The sequence below is a fragment of the Balearica regulorum genome, chromosome 7 (genome assembly GCF_011004875.1).
Source record: "Balearica regulorum gibbericeps isolate bBalReg1 chromosome 7, bBalReg1.pri, whole genome shotgun sequence".
NCBI classification, from domain to species: Eukaryota; Metazoa; Chordata; class Aves; order Gruiformes; family Gruidae; genus Balearica; species Balearica regulorum.
The window spans coordinates 18,354,492-18,374,642 of NC_046190.1; the positions used below are offsets into that span (position 1 = coordinate 18,354,492).

A 20,151-nucleotide genomic window follows, 5' to 3' on the forward strand; every position below is an offset into this window, starting at 1 on the left:
AGGCTAGGTGCGCAGAAAGGAAGTGCTGTTGAGGATTCACAGATGTAAATTCTCTTCTAGCATTGGCTGCCTATGATAAATGAGTCTGTTCTTGCAAAAAAAGCTGACTTCCAACAGGACATATGCCCTTGAAGTGAGACCTCCCCTAACACCCAGTTTCCCTTCAGACCTGGAACAGTTTCACATCAGTAGTCTGGGACATATACTCATTTTGCTGTCTCTCTGACCAACCAGAAGTTTAAGTATTTCATACTGAATTAATAGTTTCAGAAAGACAGAGCAAGGTAAGGTGCCTCAGAATATCCTGTAAGAAACAAGCCTGGGACCATATCATAGTGATTATCACAGTGATATCCAGCTGGCTTCCTGACAGCAGTGCAACCAGGTTTGATTTCTCTGATCAATTCAAAACTGGTGAATGAGCACACTGCATCAGCAAAAGTGCAAGTTTTATCAATGTAACAAGTGTGATCTGGTCAGCATTATCTCATTCAACTAGACAGAAAACTATACAGCCTGATTTAGACATCCACGTTTTCTGGGCACAGTTTATGAGAAGCTCTAAGTCACATCTCTTTCATCATCTCATGTTAAATTTTAATGCAACCAGAGCCCAAATAGCCACTGATAATGAAAAACATGAACAGTGTGGGAAATGAAATAACATGATTTAGCATTACGCTTGCGAAGTCAGAAGGGTTTACAGCACGATTTAAAGCATTACCTGTACTTTCTGTCATTGGTGTTGCAAGAATGATTTCTTCGTGTCTCCAGCTGCAGGTTAATGCTAGCTAAGCATCTGGCGCCCAACGTGGGGCTCGAAGGGTTGTGATAACGACAAGTCTGACCCAAGTGTGTTAAAACAAAGTTGTTATAAGCATTTATAATGTTATTGAAACAGTCCAATACAGACAGATTTTCTTTGCAGCAGATAGGCCCTCTGTAAACCTAATTTCAGAAATACCTGACTTTTTTTAAAAGAAGTAAAGCTTTTATCCTGATTCTGACCTGAAGAACCAGAATCACCTAGCCCAAGAGGTCACTCTCTCTGGGAATATTTTTTATGCCCAAGAAATAAATAAGCTGAACTATCCCAACCTGTTGTGACATTTCATGGTTGTCAGGGGAACAATATGAAAAACAGAGCTTGACTTACAGTATCAGGTAACTGCGCTGGTTTTGGCTGGGGTAGAGTTAATTTTCTTCACAGTATATGGTACGAGGCTCTGGTTTGGGTTCGTGCTGAAAACAGTGCTGATATAACACAGGGATGTTTTCGTTATTGCTGAGCAGTGCTTACACAGAGCCAAGGCCTTTTCTGCTTCTCATACCACTCCACCAGTGAGTAGCTGGGGGTGCACAAGGAGCGGGGAGGGGGGACAGCCGGCACAGCTAACCCCAACTGACCAAAGGCATATCCCATACCATACGACATCATGCTCAGTGTATAAAGCCGGGGGAAGAAGGAGGAAGGGGCGGATATTCGGGGTGATGGTGTTTGTCTTCCCAAGTCACTGTTACGCGTGATGGAGCCCTGCTTTCCTGGAGATGGCAGAACACCTGCCTGCTGATGGGAAATCAAGAATGAATTCCTTGTTTTGCTTTGCTTGCGTGCATGGCTTTTGCTTTACCTATTGAACTGTCTTTATCTCAGTCCAGGAGTTTTCTCACTTTCACTCTTTCGATTCTCTCCCCCATCCCGCTGCAGGGGGAGTGAGCAAGTGGCTGTGTGGGGCTTAGCTACTGGCTGGGGCAAAATCACAACAGTAATACAGCCCTTATCTGCCATAGAGAAGGCAAAACCTCAAGCTTTCATTCAGAATGGAAAAAACCCTACAAAAAAAGCAACAAGATTTTTCCCCTCTAGGCTAGCTAAACAGCTCCACAGAGGTCCCCGCAACTTTCATTTAACCTAAAACAATTAAATCTGAGTTGACTCCATGTTTCAGCACTTCTGAGCATAAAAGAGTACATAGGTTGAAGAAATTATATAGGTTAAGCAATCGTAACAGGTTTCCAAGCATTCTGTTAATCACTTCCTTGTCATAAGCACACGTGGAGCATATACTGCACACAGCATCCACCTATTACAGTAATACCAGAGTAGCTCTATTGAGGTTATGATTCCTCCCTTCCTCAGATTTCATGTTGTGATGGTTGCTATGATTGTAGCTACCCAACAACAAATACAGCTTTTGTACTTCATGGGAGGGAAAAGAAAACTATTTTTTGAGATAATGAATCCATTAGACCCATGAGTAATCAGATTGGTTTTATTCCTGCAAGGAGCTCCCATTCATTTGATTAAACCCCATGGAAACATGCATGTCTTCACACCTCTGCTGTCCCAAAGCACAGGATTTTGTACACAGGTCAGTGTGAAGCTCACTCACTATTAGCATACTAAAAGCAGCATTTGGCTTTGGTTCTCCTGAGCAAACACCAGGCTTATGCCAAGTAAGTAAGGTTCTCATTCACACCTAAGGACCAAAGCTAAATGTGATCCTTTCTAAAGAAGATCATGGGTCTATCCAGATACTTCCACACATCTTCTAATTTTCAAATCTTCTGCTCCTCTATGGCATTCCTTTCCTCCCTGACTGAAAATATCTTAATTTCTTCAATAATACCGCTTTGGATATTTTTCTCCCTATTTTCCTTTCCCCGTTCTCTTTCAAATGTGTTTACCCTCAATTGATAGGACCAGCTTCTGACTTCATTTTCCACTAATGCCAACAGGGCTAAAGATTTTATTCATAACACAATTTGCATTTATCTGTGCTACCTTTTCCAGCTGCCCTCCACCCATCCTGTTAATGCCTTCCAAGTTTTCACACAGGTACAACCAGAAAGTTCTGATGATGGCTCTTTCCCAAATCCCATCCTCTATTCAGAGCTGACCACATCACAACTACCACCAGCTGCCCAGAACTTCGGAGCTAGTTTGTCAGCTTGTATAAAGTCCTAGACCTGTGAGGCTGTGGCAACTGGAAGGTATTTGCTATAATTCAAGATTCACTAAGCATTTTACACAATCAGTACATAGCAAAGCCAACATAAATTGTGGCTAGATATGTCAAGCTTTGATGATAAATATGAATAATCATCCTCAGTAGTTCTATTAAATTTGCTGAAACTTTTGCAATATGGGAGCAGAGTTTATTTCTCCCAGAAAATGCTGTAGAATAAAACACATTTTGAGACACTTGCCAGTCACTTGGCTGCCAAAAAAATTATCTTTGCAAGTTTTCTTATTGTCTTGAGTTCATAGTTCATAGCAGCTACCCACTTAACAGCAAATCTGCCCACGTTTCATAGAGTCAAAGAAATCAGCAGGCATTAATAGAAGCATCTCACCCACCTAAGCTGCCCGGCAAACTCCCTGTTTGATGAGACAGCATAGATAGTTAGAACCACTTACACCTCAAGAGACAACATGCCAATTAAAATCAATGTAAATTCTGCACTGGCAAAGACATGGGAAACGGTCCAGGAAAGATCTCACTCTTGTCATTCCTCATTAGGAGATGTTCCTTAGATCGTCCCCAAGTTTCTGGAATCCCCACTAATCTGGAATCCCCACTAATGCCATTGCGTAAGCGGGTGATGGTGAGGTCACGCCCAGGGTGCCACGGAAGCATCGTCCAGTCACCCGGTCCCATTGGCACACTGGTTTGGAATAACTCTCACCTAATCAAAAGGTGTAGCTCCATACTGCCAAGCCTGTAACTGCACCCTCAGGCACCTACACTGGCACCGAGTCAAACAAATTGACCCAGAGCTGTCTAAAGTTATACAACTGTTTACATACTTTATGGAAACATTTGATCTTCTCTCATGAGACATTACCTGCTCATCTGTCACGATTTATGTGTTTCACTCCCAGTCCATTTCTAAATCATCTGAAACAAAAAGCATAAGCAGAAAGGCCTACCTACCTTTACAATTTGAGCAACTGCTTTCAGGAATTGAAGTCCAGAAAAAAGATGGCATTTTCTAGGTATGTCTTAATTTACCAGACTTGTTCAGCAAGAACTCATAACACAGGCGGGTAACACTCTGGATCAGCTTAGTAAACAGATCCCAAATATCAAGACAGTGATACTTGCCCTCCACACTGGACCACAGTTAGCAGAAGCAATGACCAGGACTGCTGTTTCCAAACGCTACTGTCAAGACACAAGGTGATGGGTAAATTCCTCTTTTTTTACCTTAGAGCAGCACTGATTATCCCAGGCTCCTGAGAAGAGCTCTCAGAGTGGTCTGACAGCCATCCCTCTCTTTTAAGCCATGCACAAACCCCCAAAGGAGCGGAGCAGCCTGGGCGGCCTCCCCCGGTCACTGGTGCCCCAGGGCCTGCCTGTAGAGCAGGGCAGACCGGGGCCGTTGCTGGAGGAGGTGGCCAGGCCTGGCACCCTAAGCATGGAGGTGCCAGCACACTGACCCACATACTCCCTGGGGTGCCCTGGGGAGGCGCTGGGCATTCCCGCTCGCCCCTGGCACCTCACTGCCTTCCCACGCAGGGCAGCCTCACCTTTGTGTGAGCTGCAGTGTTTACTCTCCCATTTCCTTGTTCGACTCTGTGCGAGGGCCATAAACCAACCCGGCTGGCACGGCAAAGCCCTCAGCAGCACGGACAGGAGGAAGAGGAGGGAGGAGGATGGCGGCCAACCCGCTGCTCTGTGCCGGGAGGGCACCCCAGGTGCCGCCATGGTGGTTGCGAGCACGGTCCTTCCCCTAGGGCTGGTGCTGCCACCTGTGGCAGGTCTCTCATGCCCGCTGACCACCCTCATGCCGGGGTTGGGGGCCCTGTCAGGGGGGAACAGGACCTACTTCCCCTTCTTCTCAGACTTCAGGGGCCACAATGTGACGGCCCTGCGTGTCGGTGAGTCATCCGCCCTGGCCTCCATCTTCCTGCTGGCTTTGGCGGGAAACATCTGGGGCATCTGCCTGCTGGTGCGGCGGCGGCACCGGCTGTGCGCCGCCAACTGCCTCGTCCTCAACCTCTTCTGCGCCGACTTGCTCTTCATCACCGCCATGCCCTTCATCGCCGTCGTGCGCTGGACCGAGTCCTGGGTGTTGGGCGACGTCGTCTGCCACATGCTCTTCTACGTGGTGAGCCTCAGCGGCACCGTCGTCATTCTCTCCCTCTCGGCAGTCAGCCTGGAGCGCTTCGTCAGCATCGCCCGGCTGCGCCACGCCGCTTTCCGCCGCCGCAAGGCGCTGGCCGCCGCCCTCCTCCTCATCTGGGGCTTCGCCGCCCTCGCCACCCTCCCGCTCTGTTGCTTCTTCACCGTGGTGCGGCTGCCCGCCGGCGGCGGCGAGGTGAGGGCGAGCGCCGCCGAGGAGGGCGCGCAGGGCGGCCGCCCCCGCAGGAGCAGGGCGCTGGGCGGCCAGGGCCGGGCCGGGGAGGTGGGCGCGGGGGAGAGGGGGCGCCGGGAGACGGCAGGGGTCAGGTGCGGGGGCGGGCGCGGGTCGGCGAAGCTCGTCCGCCTCTGTCACCGCGGGGAGACTACTTCTGGGGAGCGATCGGCCCTCCGTGCTGCGGGCAAGTGCGAGGTTCTGCCCGGGAGAGCGGCCGGAGCTCCCCCTCGGCAGGGCAACCCCGGAGATCCGCGTCCGCTGTCGCTGTCGGCAGCGCCGTCGTCCCCTCCTGTCTCGCTCTCCCGACGGGCCCTCCCCTTAGATCGGCTGGGATTTTTTTTTGCATTCCGCAGTGCAGTTCGGAAATCCCCTTTTCAGCAATCTTCTCCCTTGCCGAGGGGTCGGCATGCTGGGAGAGCCGAGTAGCTGCCCAGCACATGTGGCAGCCTCTGTACAAAATGGCCATGCACACATTTTTCTGCATGGTGTTTGAAAAGCGTACAAAAGTACACCCAACATGCCACTCAAATACATGATTAAGTCGCAGGTTGGTAAGTTTCAATTTTAAAGTTGCTATTACCATTTGATATGAAATTTATGGCAATATTTAGATTGTGGACAACACATCTATTTGTAATTTTTAAAACCATGAAGTAATACATTAATGGACTGCTCTAAGTAGAAAGTTTTCAGAGACTCAGTTTAGTCTGCAGCCATTTTCTCCGTAGGCATAGAGGGAGATAAGGACAACTTTGTGGTAAAAGTAACTGTGCAATGTTAATTTTCTTCTTTATTTGTAAACAGGAGATTCAGATTTGCACCTTGGTTTGGCCCAGCATTGCAGGAGAAATACTTTGGGATGTGACCTTTGCCATTGTTTTCTTTCTAATACCAGGATTAGTCATTGTCATCAGTTATTCCAAAATCTTACAGGTATGTTTTTCCTTTACATTTTGTTATAGAACAAAGGGAAGTAAACAGTAACTCACTAGGCATCAACATGTTGTCACTCAATACAAATACACCTAAAGGGAATAGACATCATTTGCTTAGTAAATGGTAAGTATGTGATACAAAATGAGGCACTTCAACCTGTAAGTAACAGCCTGTGTGTCTCAACTAAGAACATACTTGAACAGCACATTACCATACTTGAACAGCACATTACCAGAAGTTCAACACAAAGTTTGTCTTCATTTATATACAATATTTAATATACTTCTCCATTTATGTGCTGTTCATATTTAAAGACTGTCAATCTCCTAAAATGCTAAAAGAGTCAAGCATTTGAAATAACTACAAACTAGATTTTGCTTTCCTTGAGCCTAATCACAAGGGATTTATAAGAAAGCAAAGAGAGGCAGGACTATAAAAATCCATCCCCTTTTAGACCTACTGATTTTCTGCATGTTTTTTTAGTACACAGATCTCGCTAGAATGTACTTATTCCTCCACTCAAACTTTGCAAACAAAAACTGTAAATTAAACACTCAGCTTCCACTTTCTTTCTGAGTGGACGTTGTTTAACTGCTGAAATGTAGGCCAAGACACCAGGCACCACAGAGTTTTAATCTATATTCTAGCCAGTATGATAGTAATTACCTAAATTCCTTTTAAAACATCTGATTTCATATCCCTTCCTCTTCCAAAAACGGAGTGAGAAAGAGCTAGAAATCTTCAAACTAAGTGCTGGAATACCTAGTTTTTAGCAACTGCCACCAAAATTTCTTGATTCCTGTATTAGGTAATTAAACTTCTCATACTATGTATAAGGCAAATTACATGTTTTGGAAAAGAACCTCAAAATACACAGATTATTGAGCAGGGAATTAACTGATGAAATGCTGAGCACCAAGGGGTTGTGGATCCATGCACCAGAGCTGCACGTAGATGTTTCCATGAACCTAGGACATAGAATCTGGGCTATACATGTCCTTGCCTATTGATCAGGTTTAAACTCATAGTCAAAATCATTAGCTCTTAGTTTCTGTACACTCTATAAGCTTATTTTAACCTTGAGGTAAATGCATTAGGTAAACTTCTTCTAGTGAAGTAAAGCACTTGCCTTTTGCAACCTCCTATTTGATGTAGACAAAGAACATACAGTAACTCAGCGGGGAGTCTGAGCCCCCTGAAAGAACTGCAGAAAACTGCAGGCCAAGGAATGCCACAGTCCTTGGTCAGAGACCATGAGAGGAACAGTGTGCCTCTTGTCCTTGCAGACTCCGGATTACAACAGGTAAATTTAGAAAACACAATGGCACATAGGGAGCTAGAAGCCCCCAAAAGTGTTTGGAATACTGGATTACAAGACAGCTGCATGCTGCCATGGTCACATTTCTTTTCCAACTTGATAACACAGATGCTAAGATGCGTTACCATTTCTCCTGAACTGAAACAGGAATGAGGCCCATCACAGGATCCCATCTGTTATATTGAATCTTCTCTCTCACACAGCTCTCCAGGAAGCAACCAGAACTCAGCTGGAGAATGTCTTAATCCCTGAGTTATTCCCAAGAACAGATTCTCTCTCACTTGGTGAGAACACTCCATGATGCCAGTGCACACAGAGTACCGTGCTCAGTGTTGCTGGAAGCACTTCAAAGCATTCTTGTATTCAAATAACACAGCATCTGTCATGATGATGATTCACTAAAGACAGAAGTCCTCAAATTTGTTAACAAATATACTCCAGAAATGTATACTTTAAAACTTAATCTGAAACTAAGTTATTTTTACATAACACTTCCCAGAACCCTGGCAAAAATGACCAATTAGACGCCATGATTTGTAATTAAATTATTTGGTTTTGCACTGTTCCCCCTTCAGGTAAGACTTAGATAAGAAGTAAGAACTAGTAAAGACCTTCATGTTCTGGAAGTTACATACTTGTGTATACATGACTTCTAAGTTCCTGGTTCTCAGAGTGAGAAGTTCCTGGTTCTCTCCTGGTCCAGATGCCCACTATAGGTATCTAGATTCCTTACACTAGGCAGACAGAAAAGGGATCCAAAGCATACCACTGCTACCCCGTTTCAGTTGAGCACTTCCTTAAGATGCAGTTGCATATTATTTGCTGCAGTCCTGGTGATTCTTGCATTCTTAGTTGTAGGCCAAGCAGCACCAGCAGGAAAGGTGGAGGGTACGTACATGGGGGTGTACAAAGGTATCTGATGAGGACAGTCTGTAGCCGTTTTGAGCAGTGGAGGCTGAGGAGGGTGCAGAACTTGGTTTTCCCACTTTTTCCCACTTCTGTAGTAGAAGTATTTTATGAAACTGTCATTCTTTCTAAGGCAGGTTAGATGCCCTCTGAGAACGGCTCTTGGATCGGATTGTTCGGAGGAGTTAGCCTGGTTTCTGGATTCCAAATGGGTACAGCAGGAGATCATCAGGCTGGAATAGTTTTACATGTTCAAAACATCAGAATTCTCTGTACCTTTTAAATCAGGGAAGCAGCTAGTGAGACTGTCCCCTTCTCAGGCTCAGCAGCTGTTGAGAAGCCTATTTTTGGATCACGGGCTTTGATTTATACACCTACCTTCTGTTGAAATCTTTGGTAGAAGTCTAGTTTCTTGATGAATATTTATTCTAGGCCATCTATCTCTGTGACAAATTCAGAAAGCTGCAGAAAGAATGACAAATTACTCAATATGTATATAACCATTTTCATCCTTACCTGAACCAGGAAGCTATTAAGTATTACTAGTATTAGCGTTATCCTTATTGCTAAAGGAAATGTAACACGTAAAAGTAGCAGGAAGAGTCTTACACCTTTTGACTTTCCTACTTAGATACCACATTGATCCAGGCTTTTGAAAATACCTCTTCTTTACCCATGCAGGGGTTAAAATGGCATCTGAATTATTTAGCCTAAATGTTTGTTTGCTAAATATTTCAATTTTATTTTATTTGCATCTTATATGTGAATGTAACAGACCTATTGTGCTATGCCAACTTCATTGAACACAGGGGTGTAGAGCATAAGATTTAGAGTTTTCTGCAAGCCATTGGGATTCAATAGTCTACTTAATGACAGATGATTCACATCCATGAATAGTGGAGTCCCAAACTACCCGTAGTCTGGTTTATTACATCAGGCAATACTTTTACAAGACACGGACTTACATAGTGACAGAAGGATCCATAAGATTTCAGGTTGGTTTGTAGAAAGCAATTCTGAGTACTGACTGAAAAACTAAAAGTTTACACAAAATTTAATGTAAAATGCCATTCAAATTTAAAAAGTATCATGTTTGAGTTACTGTTATAAATTCATGCTCCTTCTAATACCTACCTTATAATTACAGCACGGCCGTAAGGGATTTGGATTGTGTTCCTTCTTGCGCATCAACAGGATTGTTAACTATGTTCCAGTTTGCATTTGTGAAAAAAAAAAATCAATGGATTTACTTATATAGAACAAATGAGGTCATAATTTGAAGTTAATGGGATTTCATGAGTAATTAAGGCTCTGTTTTATGCTGAAAAGTATTTATGGCTGGTAGAAAGCCATGAGGAGAACAACCTAGTAAAGTGAGCATGTTTGAAATTGAACCATTGACAAAAAGTAAAATGGACAAAAAGTAAAAATGGAATTTGGCAATGCCTTTTTTGTAGTCATTTTTCAAAACAGAAACATCATGTGCCAAGATTTACTTTTGCACTTGTAAAAATGTTTAATAATTCTTCTAGGTTTCAATGAAAGTTAATTTCTTCTCTTTTACTGCAGATTACAAAAGCATCAAGAAGGAGTTTAAATGCTGGTTTAGCCTACTCAGAAAATCATCAGATACGTGTTTCCCAGCAAGACTACAAACTATTCCGAGCCCTCCTTGTGCTGATGATCTCTTTCTTCATCATGTGGAGCCCAATTATCATAATTACTCTTTTAATTTTAGTCCAGAAGTACAAAAAAGATTTAAATATTTTGCCATCAGTTTTCTTCTGGATAGTGTTATTCACTTTTGCCAACTCCGCTGTCAATCCAATTTTGTATAATGTTGCCCATTTCAGACGTAAATGTCAGGAAATTCTTCTCTGTTGTACCGGGAACCCTGTAAGGCATGGGGCTGGTACAGAAACCACTGCAAGAAAAAGTAACCATGAACAATGGAACAATTTGTCTTTCATTACCAGATAATTATTTAAAGGCTGAGCTGTGCCACACATTGGATGTTAATGTCTACACTATCCCAGGTTGAATAGGCCACTATGTTATAGTATTACATGCCAGAGAAGGGAAAAAAAAAGCTAAATCTGTATTTTTAATTCCTGCAGGTAAAATTCGCTTGACTTCACTGCTTTGCCTCAGTAAGATTTGGACGATTTAATCCAATGGATTGAATTTTCCAATTGCACTGAAATAAATAGAATATGGCAGTGAACTTGGTTAATGTAAAATAATTGAAATAAGTACTTACAAATTAATTTTTATGAAGGTACATTTTCACTTGGCATAAATGACATTAACTTTAATGAATTTATAGTGAATCAATATCAAGAGGGCACCCGATCCATTTTTACTGTATTTTCTACTGAGTAAGAGAGATCAACTTTCGAGTGAAAATGTACATCCTCAGAAACTATCTGCTCTTTTTTTTAATCTCATTTTTAAAAAGGCACTAGGTTATACACTTAGATAACTGACTGCCTGAACATAGGTTCAGGTAGACTAATCAATTTTATGTAGGAAATGATGATAAATATGTATTATCACCAAGTGAATGACCCATTTGGTTCCATCTCAAATTAAAAATATGGGCATAATGCCTGTTAATTTATAAATAAAGAATAAATAAATAAATGTTTACTCAGTGTGTGTAAAATAGTTCTTCAAAAAAGATGCATATTTTTTGTCTTCACTAGTCACATAACAAAGCTAATCAGTGATATGCTTTGTCACTGAAATGTCTTCCTCCTTTCTAAAACACCGTTGTGAATGATTTCCAATATTTCCTAGAGAACACATGACATCATTGTCTTTGAAAAGAGCTTAAAAGTTTTAGAAAGCAAATACATATGTTTTGTTTTGTTTGGTTTTTTTTAATTAAAACTCTTTTAGTCAGAAATTGAAACAGCTAAAAAAAGGAAGATTAAATTCTTAATTACCGCCATCTGTCACCAGTTCAAAGTAGTGCATTAAGATAATGGTTTACTAATAAAACTAATGTCTACATATGTACAGATGTGCATACAAACAATTTGCATCCCCTGTAATCCAAGTTTATTAAAATGTTTCATTGGTTTATTAACAAGGTGAGCTACACAGCTCAGATAAATACACTCGAAATCTAAATTAGGGCATTTAACAGGTTTTCAAGAGAACACCCGATCAATGTGTTAACTTTACATCCATGGTGCTGTTACATGGTTTCTTTCCATAGTTTTGGATCTCCTTAAGAGCAAAATCCTGAAACACACAAAAAACCAAAATTTTGTTTTCCAACCACACTAGACAAAATCAAAATACTCAAATTTTCACCAAATTTAAAATGCATGCATATCTTATTTCTTTAAAATGCTCTCGAGTCCAGCAGTCTGTTACTTGTAATGATAATGCCAATACCTTGCTCTGCAGTTTATAATTCCAAAGAATTTTCAACTCAGACAAAACAGGAATTCATCCAATCTGTTACAGATGTCCTAAGCATTTTAATACTTTGGCAAAAAAGCTACTGGATAGATCAGTGTTATTTAAAAGAGTTATTTATTTACTTTAACAAGTGTAAAATCATTTGCCTTTTAAAAATTATTAATATTAAGAATGTCTTTCAACAAAATAAGAATCTCCTGACCTCCAAAAGTTCTAACGGCAATAGTAAATTAGCTAAGGGAATATGCCACTCTTTAATTCACAATTTTTGCTTCTAGCAAATGCTAACAGCAGATTCAGCTTTCAACATTACTAACATGACATCGTATTGTATTTACAAGTAGTCCCACTCTGCTATCCACACTCACATTGCATAATTAAAGCAACTTGAGCTATTGCTCTGATAGACTAAGTGTACAGTAGCCTGGTCCATATTTGGCAAGGAGCTACCATCAGAAATGGTAAGTTTACAACCAAACCCCTCATCATTTCCTAGGCTTCTTTTGCCTTAAAGTGCCAGTGTACAAAGAATAGATATTTTAGATTTTTTTTCCATCTAGGTAAGTGTTGTACATCTGTTTGTTAGTTTCTTTGGGGGAATTTAATCTGAGTACAGTATTAATTTTAAAAGCTAATGAAAAATCTTGGGGGAAAAAATTAGCTTCAAGATGTAGGCAAAGTATGCACAAGTAGAAACAGATAAAAGCCTATTCTTGAAGCATCTATTAGTCAGAATTCTATCACAATAACAACTGAATGCAGGTCAGTACAGACAATTGAAGCTGACTTTTTTTTGCTACTGATTCTGTAGCTCTTAGCAGCAGAATTAAAACTAAAGTAGCAAGGCTTCCAATCCACACACAGTGAATTAAGTGAATTTTGTAAGAGTTTCTGATATAAAGCTTTCAATAAATATTTTTTCCAATTTAGCTCACAATCATTCTCTCATTCCCAAATGTACTTGCTTTGCAGGAACTTTGGCTTAATGATACTGGAGAATTCAGAATCAATTAACAGCATGGTAATTACAGGTCCTGATCACAGTAGGGGGAAAATGCAAATTGCTGGCTTTAAGTTTCGTTTATACTTTGGCGCTGGGCTTGTAAAGATAAACTCTGCCATAATCCTCAATAAAAAGCAGACACCATTAAGGACCTGGGCTATAATTTTCATTTACAAACAGTATGGAACTCACACAGTCTTATCTGACACTGCACTCAGCACCTAACATCTGAATATAAATTGGGATAGCAGACAAAGAATACAGCACTTGGTGCAACTTCGTAGATTTGATATTTCTATAACAAAGTAGAGGCAGCATGATCAACTTTTAAATTAAGGTCAGGAATATTTAAGGCTAAACTTTCAAAAGACATTCCGAGCTTTTATTTTTAAATTACATTATTGGTTCTATATTCTGTGAAAAACACAAGCATTCTATTATATAGAAGTTCTGAGATATTTGAAAAAATTATATCACGAATTACAAATAAATGAATATATTAATTTTGTCTTTTTGGGTCATACTTTCTTGCAAAGATTGACAAAACATTTATTGCCTTGCAAGCCTCGTATAGTATAGAAATAATAGAAACTCAGATCCCACTCTGCTGAATCAGACCAGTACTTTGACTAGCCCAATATCCTGATTTTACAGTGGGATAGTACTTTCTCTGGGTTTGACAGAAATGCAAGGAACCACTGTAACACACACCTCTCAAAGTCACCACACAAGAGCTGTATATCTGCACTTCATCTTAGATTTAATACAAAAATTTCTTTAATAATCTCATTGTTTTATCATCTTCAGAAATTTTGATTCTTGCTGTACTTCATTTGAAGAGCAGTGAATGAAGCATTCAAAGCAAGCAAGTATCATCAATTTATATAAGGACATTGTTTCTTTTCTATCCTACCCTTTATGCAATCATACACATCATTCACAAAAGCCAATTTCATTTGCATTTATGATGTCTCTTAGTCTTGTCTGCCTTAAATCTCAACTGTCTTTTATGTTGTCTCCAAATTCTCATTCAAGACAAAATTTTTATTTTCATTGTTGTCAGGCACTTTTTTCAGGTCACTAATCAATATTCTAAACACCACCCACCTTAGCAGATCTTTCAGGCACTCTGTTATCAGCATACCTACTTTACAACATGGCAATATATTACTCTGTTTATAGATAGATGAACAGGTAATAGAGCCACAAGAGCCGACTGTGCTCATCTGTTCCAACTTTCTTTATAATACACACAAGTTCCTTCAGTCAATCCCAGTTTATTCTAACATGTCTTTTAGAAAAGCCTTTAATCTTGATTTACAGATTTCAATGATGAAGAACATACAACAGCTCTTGATAAACTGTTCCAAAGGTTAATGACCTTTGGAGTTAAACAAATGGCTATTTATTTCTGCTCTGAATGTGTCCAGTTTAAAGTTCCATCCATTTTAATTTATTATTCCTATGTTTGCAAGTCCTTTATTATCCAATTCCCATTGCTTGTGTGGGCAAGCACAGACTTTAACTTCTTTCTGATGAGAAAAGATCAAGGTCTTTGAAGCACTCACTAGAGGACATATTTCACAAACTTTCAATCATTTTCTCTGCTTTTCTTTGAAACTTTTAATTCATCCTTGGTACCCTTTCCAGTTATGATTACCATCAAACGTGATGTAGCAAGCAGACGTATGCCAAGCACAACAGTCTCATATGAGTCTGTAAATTAATCTTTTGCATCCTTGGTTTATACGTCCAAGAATCACATTAAATCTTTTGGCCACAGCATTACATTGGGAGTTCACATTCAACTGAATCACCACTCAAGTCTTCTGTAGATATCGTGTCTTCCAGAATGCAAGGAGGGGAGATGGGTACACTACTATTTTATTTGTCCTAAATATTGTGATCTATCTGCTTCATCTTTACTATTCCCCACTCTGGGTGTAATCTGTATCAGTAAGTATATTACATTTTCTTCCAGATCATTGATTAAAGTAGCATAAATTACCATTGGCCTTTTTTAATATACTTGAGCACAAGTGAGCTAATCTGTGTTCTTCGTTGTGTTGCAAGCTCAGGTGGACTACATGACTCAAGATAGGGTCATACTTCCAGTGTAAGGGATATATGTCCCTCTTCCACAACCCTTTGTGAAATGGGTGGCATGAGGCCCTGTGAGAAAGGATCTGCTATAAGGTATCCTTTCCAAGATTTCTGATTTTCCTTAAAAGCCTTTTATGAAGAATTTTTCAAAGAAGTTTTTGAAAATGCATTCTCTTCCCTTCAACAACTATTTTGTTGAGAAAGGCAAAGAGTTCTGATTAAAGAGACACAATTTCTTTTTACAGCAACTATGAAGTTTATCCTTACTATGTTTACTCATACGACATTGATTTAATTGTTTTACAACTTCCTCTAATTACTGTCTCAGCTGATGTGATATGCCGCATAAAATGCTATACACCTTAGCTTTCCTTCAGATAAGGGAAGTAAAAGTTGGAAATAACTTACTACAAGCTCTAGTTTTCAAAAAAACAATGTAACAGCCACTAAGTAAAAGACATCATGCATTTGCTATTTAATGAGCAAGAGACTCCCAGTGCTTTATTCATTAAATCCTGAAATAAAATTCTTCAGAAAAAAATGTTCTTACCATTATGAACGATAACTCTGTATTTTCTGTCCAAGCAGAGGTCTACCTGCCTTTGTCTGACAATTTTCTGTGCCTCTGGAGGCAATCCCTTGGGGTCCCGGGAGAACACAAAGGAATAGCTATCAGCACAAGTGCCATCTTCATTTAGTTGGCGGCAGGAGTAATGAAGAGCATACGTATCATAATCTGTGTCCACTACCCAGTGATCGTCATCTGGAAGAAACCATAGCAAAGAAGCAAAGGTGTTAGAGACACAAGTAAAATCTATTTAGTCTAAAGAGATTGCTCCCATAACTCTGTAAAGAAAATAATACGATGAACACTGGTATAAATGATAACAGATTAGCTCTTAGTTTATTCTTGCGTCCAGTATTACATTCCATGTTTTGGGGAGAGTTTTTTTAAAAAAGAAAATAAGCATATTTATCAGAGACAGTGATGGAGAGAAGAGGAAATGGTTGGCACCACTGCTTCTCCTCTAACATGGGCACAGAACAAGAGCAGCATGAAGAAATGCTAATAAATGCCTAGTAAATCCATGCCTGAACATCATTATGAAATGTGGCAACACAAAGAAGAAACATGTATTACAGTAGCTACCATGAAGTATAAAGAAAATTTTCTTATTTTAACCAAAAAAGGGGGAAAAAATAGTTTTAAAAACAAATAGAGAAGCTAAATGCACTCTTGGTTATGTTAGTCATGCTCCAGATTACTCAAAACCATAACTATTTTCCTACCAGGGATGTTACTTAAACTGTATTTTTAAGGAAAATTATTATCATGCAGTTTCCATGTGTGTTACAAGTGTATTTGCTACAAGCTCTATCATAAACCCTCTTCTCAAACCGCAGTTAGAATTGCAGACAATTCTTAACTATTTAGCTAGGTAATCTGATAAATACCTAGTCACACAGAGACCCTGTGCTAACAGAAGTGAACCTAGGTGTTTGCATTAAAAAGTGTCATCTCTGCACCTTACTCTCCTGGAGCAAAAGATCCTCCCTTGTACTACGTCTGCGCTGGTGAACACAACAGAGTATGTTCTCTTCCCCGTCTGTCATGTGGGTGGGGACCACAGTTTTTAGAAAGGTAGAGTCTGGAGTCAGCCAGCAATTTGAAGTATCCATGAAAAAACATGATTCAGCAGCATGCTGTGAGGAGATCTGGCAACAATTCAAGAGCAATTGGCATCCAAAGCATTCTTTGTAACTGTGTTTTGGAGAGAATGGAGTTCCAACCACTTCCAAATTCCACCTGCTTCTCTTGGAAACAATCCATGGAAATGTCTTGAGCTACAAGTGTCTGAATCTCTACTTGGCTCAATAAACTAATTTTGCATAGGGTATGGCAGATGACAGGAAAATAGGAATAAATATATACTGGATTATATTTGTTTCTTAAAACAGATAAATCTCTACATTTGCAGATACGAGACCAAGCAAAATAACAATTGCAAAACCCTCTTCCCCGCTCGACCCAGTCTGACATCAGGCTTTTCAGAGAGAATAGAAGCATCTGGTAACTGAACTCTGAACTAAAACAAGACTTAAAATACTTCATCTGCTTTTCATTTCTTTTCAAACAGTGACCTTCGATTATATTGTTGGGTAACAAACAAAAGAAATACAAAGATATACAGAGGCCTTGTCTTCACTTGTTTAAAGAAAGCCAACCAGCTGTTCCATATAAAAAATAATGATTACCTTGTTCACATTAAGGCTTTCCTTATTACGTGTTTTAAGTGTGTTTAAGAAATCCAACACTACTTTTTTCTTCCCCAGCATGGACATACAACATAACTAGGCTCCCAAGTAGTTCTGTGTCTTCTATAGCTAAGTACTCACTTCCTTTCTGCAGAAAAGAGGCAACACCCCAGTACTTCATCTTGAACTTGGCAGGATCCTCTGTGTCAGTGAAAGAGCCAATCATGTCAGCACAGACATCCCAGTTACTGTAGCCAGAGAGAGGAAAACATCACAGTGAAACCTAACAGCACAGATTCAGTGTGACTATATGACTAGCACAGAGACAGCAGGTAGGATTAGGGGAGCAGTAAGCAAAGTAGAAGCTTAGTGAAATGGACTAAGAGGAAAATTGAAAGCAACTCACTTGAAGAGTCTGACTCTGCCCTTTGCAGTGGCACTCATTTGTCCATTCTCATCTATGGCGAACTGGGCTACCACGTTGTCCTGCAGAAACAGCCCCTCAGGATCTTTTTTTGCCATGGCATACCAGGTGCCACTGTACTGCAAGGAAATAAGGAAGGCTTCAGTTAGAAGTACGGAAAACATTGCCAACAGACTTTACAAATTAGGGGAGGTGACAGAGGGGAGGACATGCAGATCTTTCACATCATGCCTCAAAGATGTACCTAAGAAACAAATCTAGCTGTTCCAAAAGCATAAACCCACAAATATGTCCTAGTGCAGCCAGGGTTTGTGAAAGAATTGACATTTTTTGGCATCTTATTTGTATCTGCAGTTCTCCAGTATTTAGAATACAAAATTTGGTGGGAAGAAGATAACACTTGGTAGATCTTGACAGATCTATGTATAATTTTTTTTTCCTTGCAATGGTGTCTGAAAACACCAGAGTATTAATTTTTCATAGAAACAACCAAGTCACTACACTCCTTTTCTGTTCAGACCATACAGTTTGAGGCCACTCTGCTAAACCTCAGTTTCTGCAGTATTCCTTTATGAGATGCATCAGGATCCAGCATCTGTGGAGGTGTGGGCAACATCAACACTTCTGCTGTTTCTCAGTATTGCAGTCTGTGATTTTGAGCGAAAATATGAACACACTGGTGCTACTGAATGACAGATTTTGTAGCCCGGGAAGAGGAGTTAGGCAAGACATCACAGATCCAGGAAAGAAAGAAGATTTACCCTGGTCTTGTCGAAGTTCTCCTTGACTTTGAAGCTGCTTACTCGGCAGTCCCTCTCTGCTGTGCTGCTGCCCAGCAAGGCCAGCGCCAGCAGGAGCAGCCAGGGCAGAGCTCTCTCTGTGTGGGCCATCCCGTCCCTGCAGCAACAGCAAACAGAGAATAGCATCAGAAACAGGTTCTGTCACACAAGTGGGGATGGGAGGAAGGCTGCCCTGGCAGGTCCCCAGGGCATCGTGCAGCTTTCCCTGATGCATGCCCAGGCAAGGCACCCAGTTGTCCCCAGCCCACCACAGCAGGGTCCCTTACAGACAGCCTTGATCCCTGTAGCCTCGTGAGAGCCCAAGTGTTGATGGCAGTGGTGGGGCGCCCAGACAGGGAATACTTTATGTAGTCCTGGGGATTTCGCAACCCCTTGAGGTACAGAGCCAGCATTGGAGGGGGAGCAGGGAGGCGGGATAATGCATGCTGCAGGCTGGGGCCCCTTCACAACAGCCTCTTGTGTAACACCCATGGGCTCAGGTGGTCTTTGACCCTGACCTGTAGCCAAGCAGGCGCTAGGAGCAAATGCCTCTCTTTGATTTTCCTAACTCAAAGGCAGAGCTCACATCTGGGGGTAGGGGTGTGCACATGTGTGGTGAGAACAAAGGAAAAGAGAGGCACCCCGTCCTTGCAGGGGGGAGAGTAAGCTGCCCCCATGTCCTCTGTGATTTTACACACTGCAGTCCGAAGTCCTTCTTACCCAATGTGCTCAACCCAGTTACAAGGTGCAGACTTGTTTCCTCCACCTCCTCCCCAAATTCCTTTCCTCTCATCCGCTGATAAACAGTGGCAAACATCATGCTTGCAAGTTTCTGCTAATGTTTCTGAAAGTCTGGTCATGTCAGAACCTCTTCAGGTCCTCATGACTGATTCCCTCTTGGTTCCCAAAGGCTGGCTTGGGTGCTAAACCTCCTCATGATCAGCTTCCAGAGACAGGAACTGAGGCCCTGCAAATCATCAGGAATGCAAAAGAGCACTTTTGTGTGGTAGTGCAAAGGTGGCAGGATATATTTGTGGCCTGCAAATACCTGAGTGCATGTATGCACCACATCTGGCCCTTTTGACATTAATTTTAAATCAGACCTTCCAGAATTTTTATTCTGTTTTCGGCAAACTGTTTTCAGTTATATAAACCATTATTGTTTTCTCCTGTTCAGGCAAGTTTTTCTGCCTCTCGGTCAATATTTGTTCTGTAGTTTCAACATCTTTAGGAAGCATTAGAGAAAACCTGTTAATTATTTTCTACTCATGTAACCAGACCAGGATAGGAATGATTGTTAGCAAGAGAACTAATTCACCTACTTTTTTCACCTTCCAGTTTTGAAAGAATAAAGGCAGAAGCCTGTTAGTTGAAAGGTCTGTGTTCATTACTTTAAGAATTAAGCAAAAATATAATTGAAATATGGAGATACTGATGTAATATAAACAAATACTTCAATAGTAGCTGATGTACAAAATTAAAACAATTTATTCAACATGGCCTTTCCCAGAAATTTACTTCAGCTTTCTATTCCTTTCATATATTCATAAAACTATTAATTTTTTTACTGTTGCTGCCCTTTATAATCTTTTTCATATATAATGCAAACTGTGGCACGGTCTGCTTGATT

The 20,151-nt window shown here is 40.9% G+C and overlaps 2 protein-coding genes across 2 annotated transcripts; one reads left to right on the plus strand and one right to left on the minus strand.

Moving 5' to 3' along the window:
- Nucleotides 1–4,710: 4,710 nt before the first annotated feature.
- On the plus strand, nucleotides 4,711–11,189 carry FFAR4 (free fatty acid receptor 4). The gene is made up of 3 exons (XM_075758249.1): nucleotides 4,711–5,325; nucleotides 6,169–6,297; nucleotides 10,094–11,189. The coding sequence occupies exons 1-3, from the start codon at nucleotides 4,711–4,713 to the stop codon at nucleotides 10,502–10,504; spliced, it is 1,155 nt and encodes a 384-aa protein (XP_075614364.1). The 3' UTR covers nucleotides 10,505–11,189.
- A 375-nt stretch (nucleotides 11,190–11,564) lies between these two features.
- RBP4 (retinol binding protein 4) lies at nucleotides 11,565–18,928 on the minus strand. The gene is made up of 6 exons (XM_010308443.2): nucleotides 18,809–18,928; nucleotides 18,504–18,639; nucleotides 17,725–17,861; nucleotides 17,460–17,566; nucleotides 15,613–15,825; nucleotides 11,565–11,773 (listed from the first exon to the last, which is right to left on the minus strand). Exons 2-6 carry the CDS (start codon nucleotides 18,630–18,632, stop codon nucleotides 11,760–11,762), a joined length of 600 nt encoding a protein of 199 aa, XP_010306745.1. The 5' UTR covers nucleotides 18,633–18,639; nucleotides 18,809–18,928; the 3' UTR covers nucleotides 11,565–11,759.
- Between the last annotated feature and the right edge of the window lie 1,223 nt (nucleotides 18,929–20,151).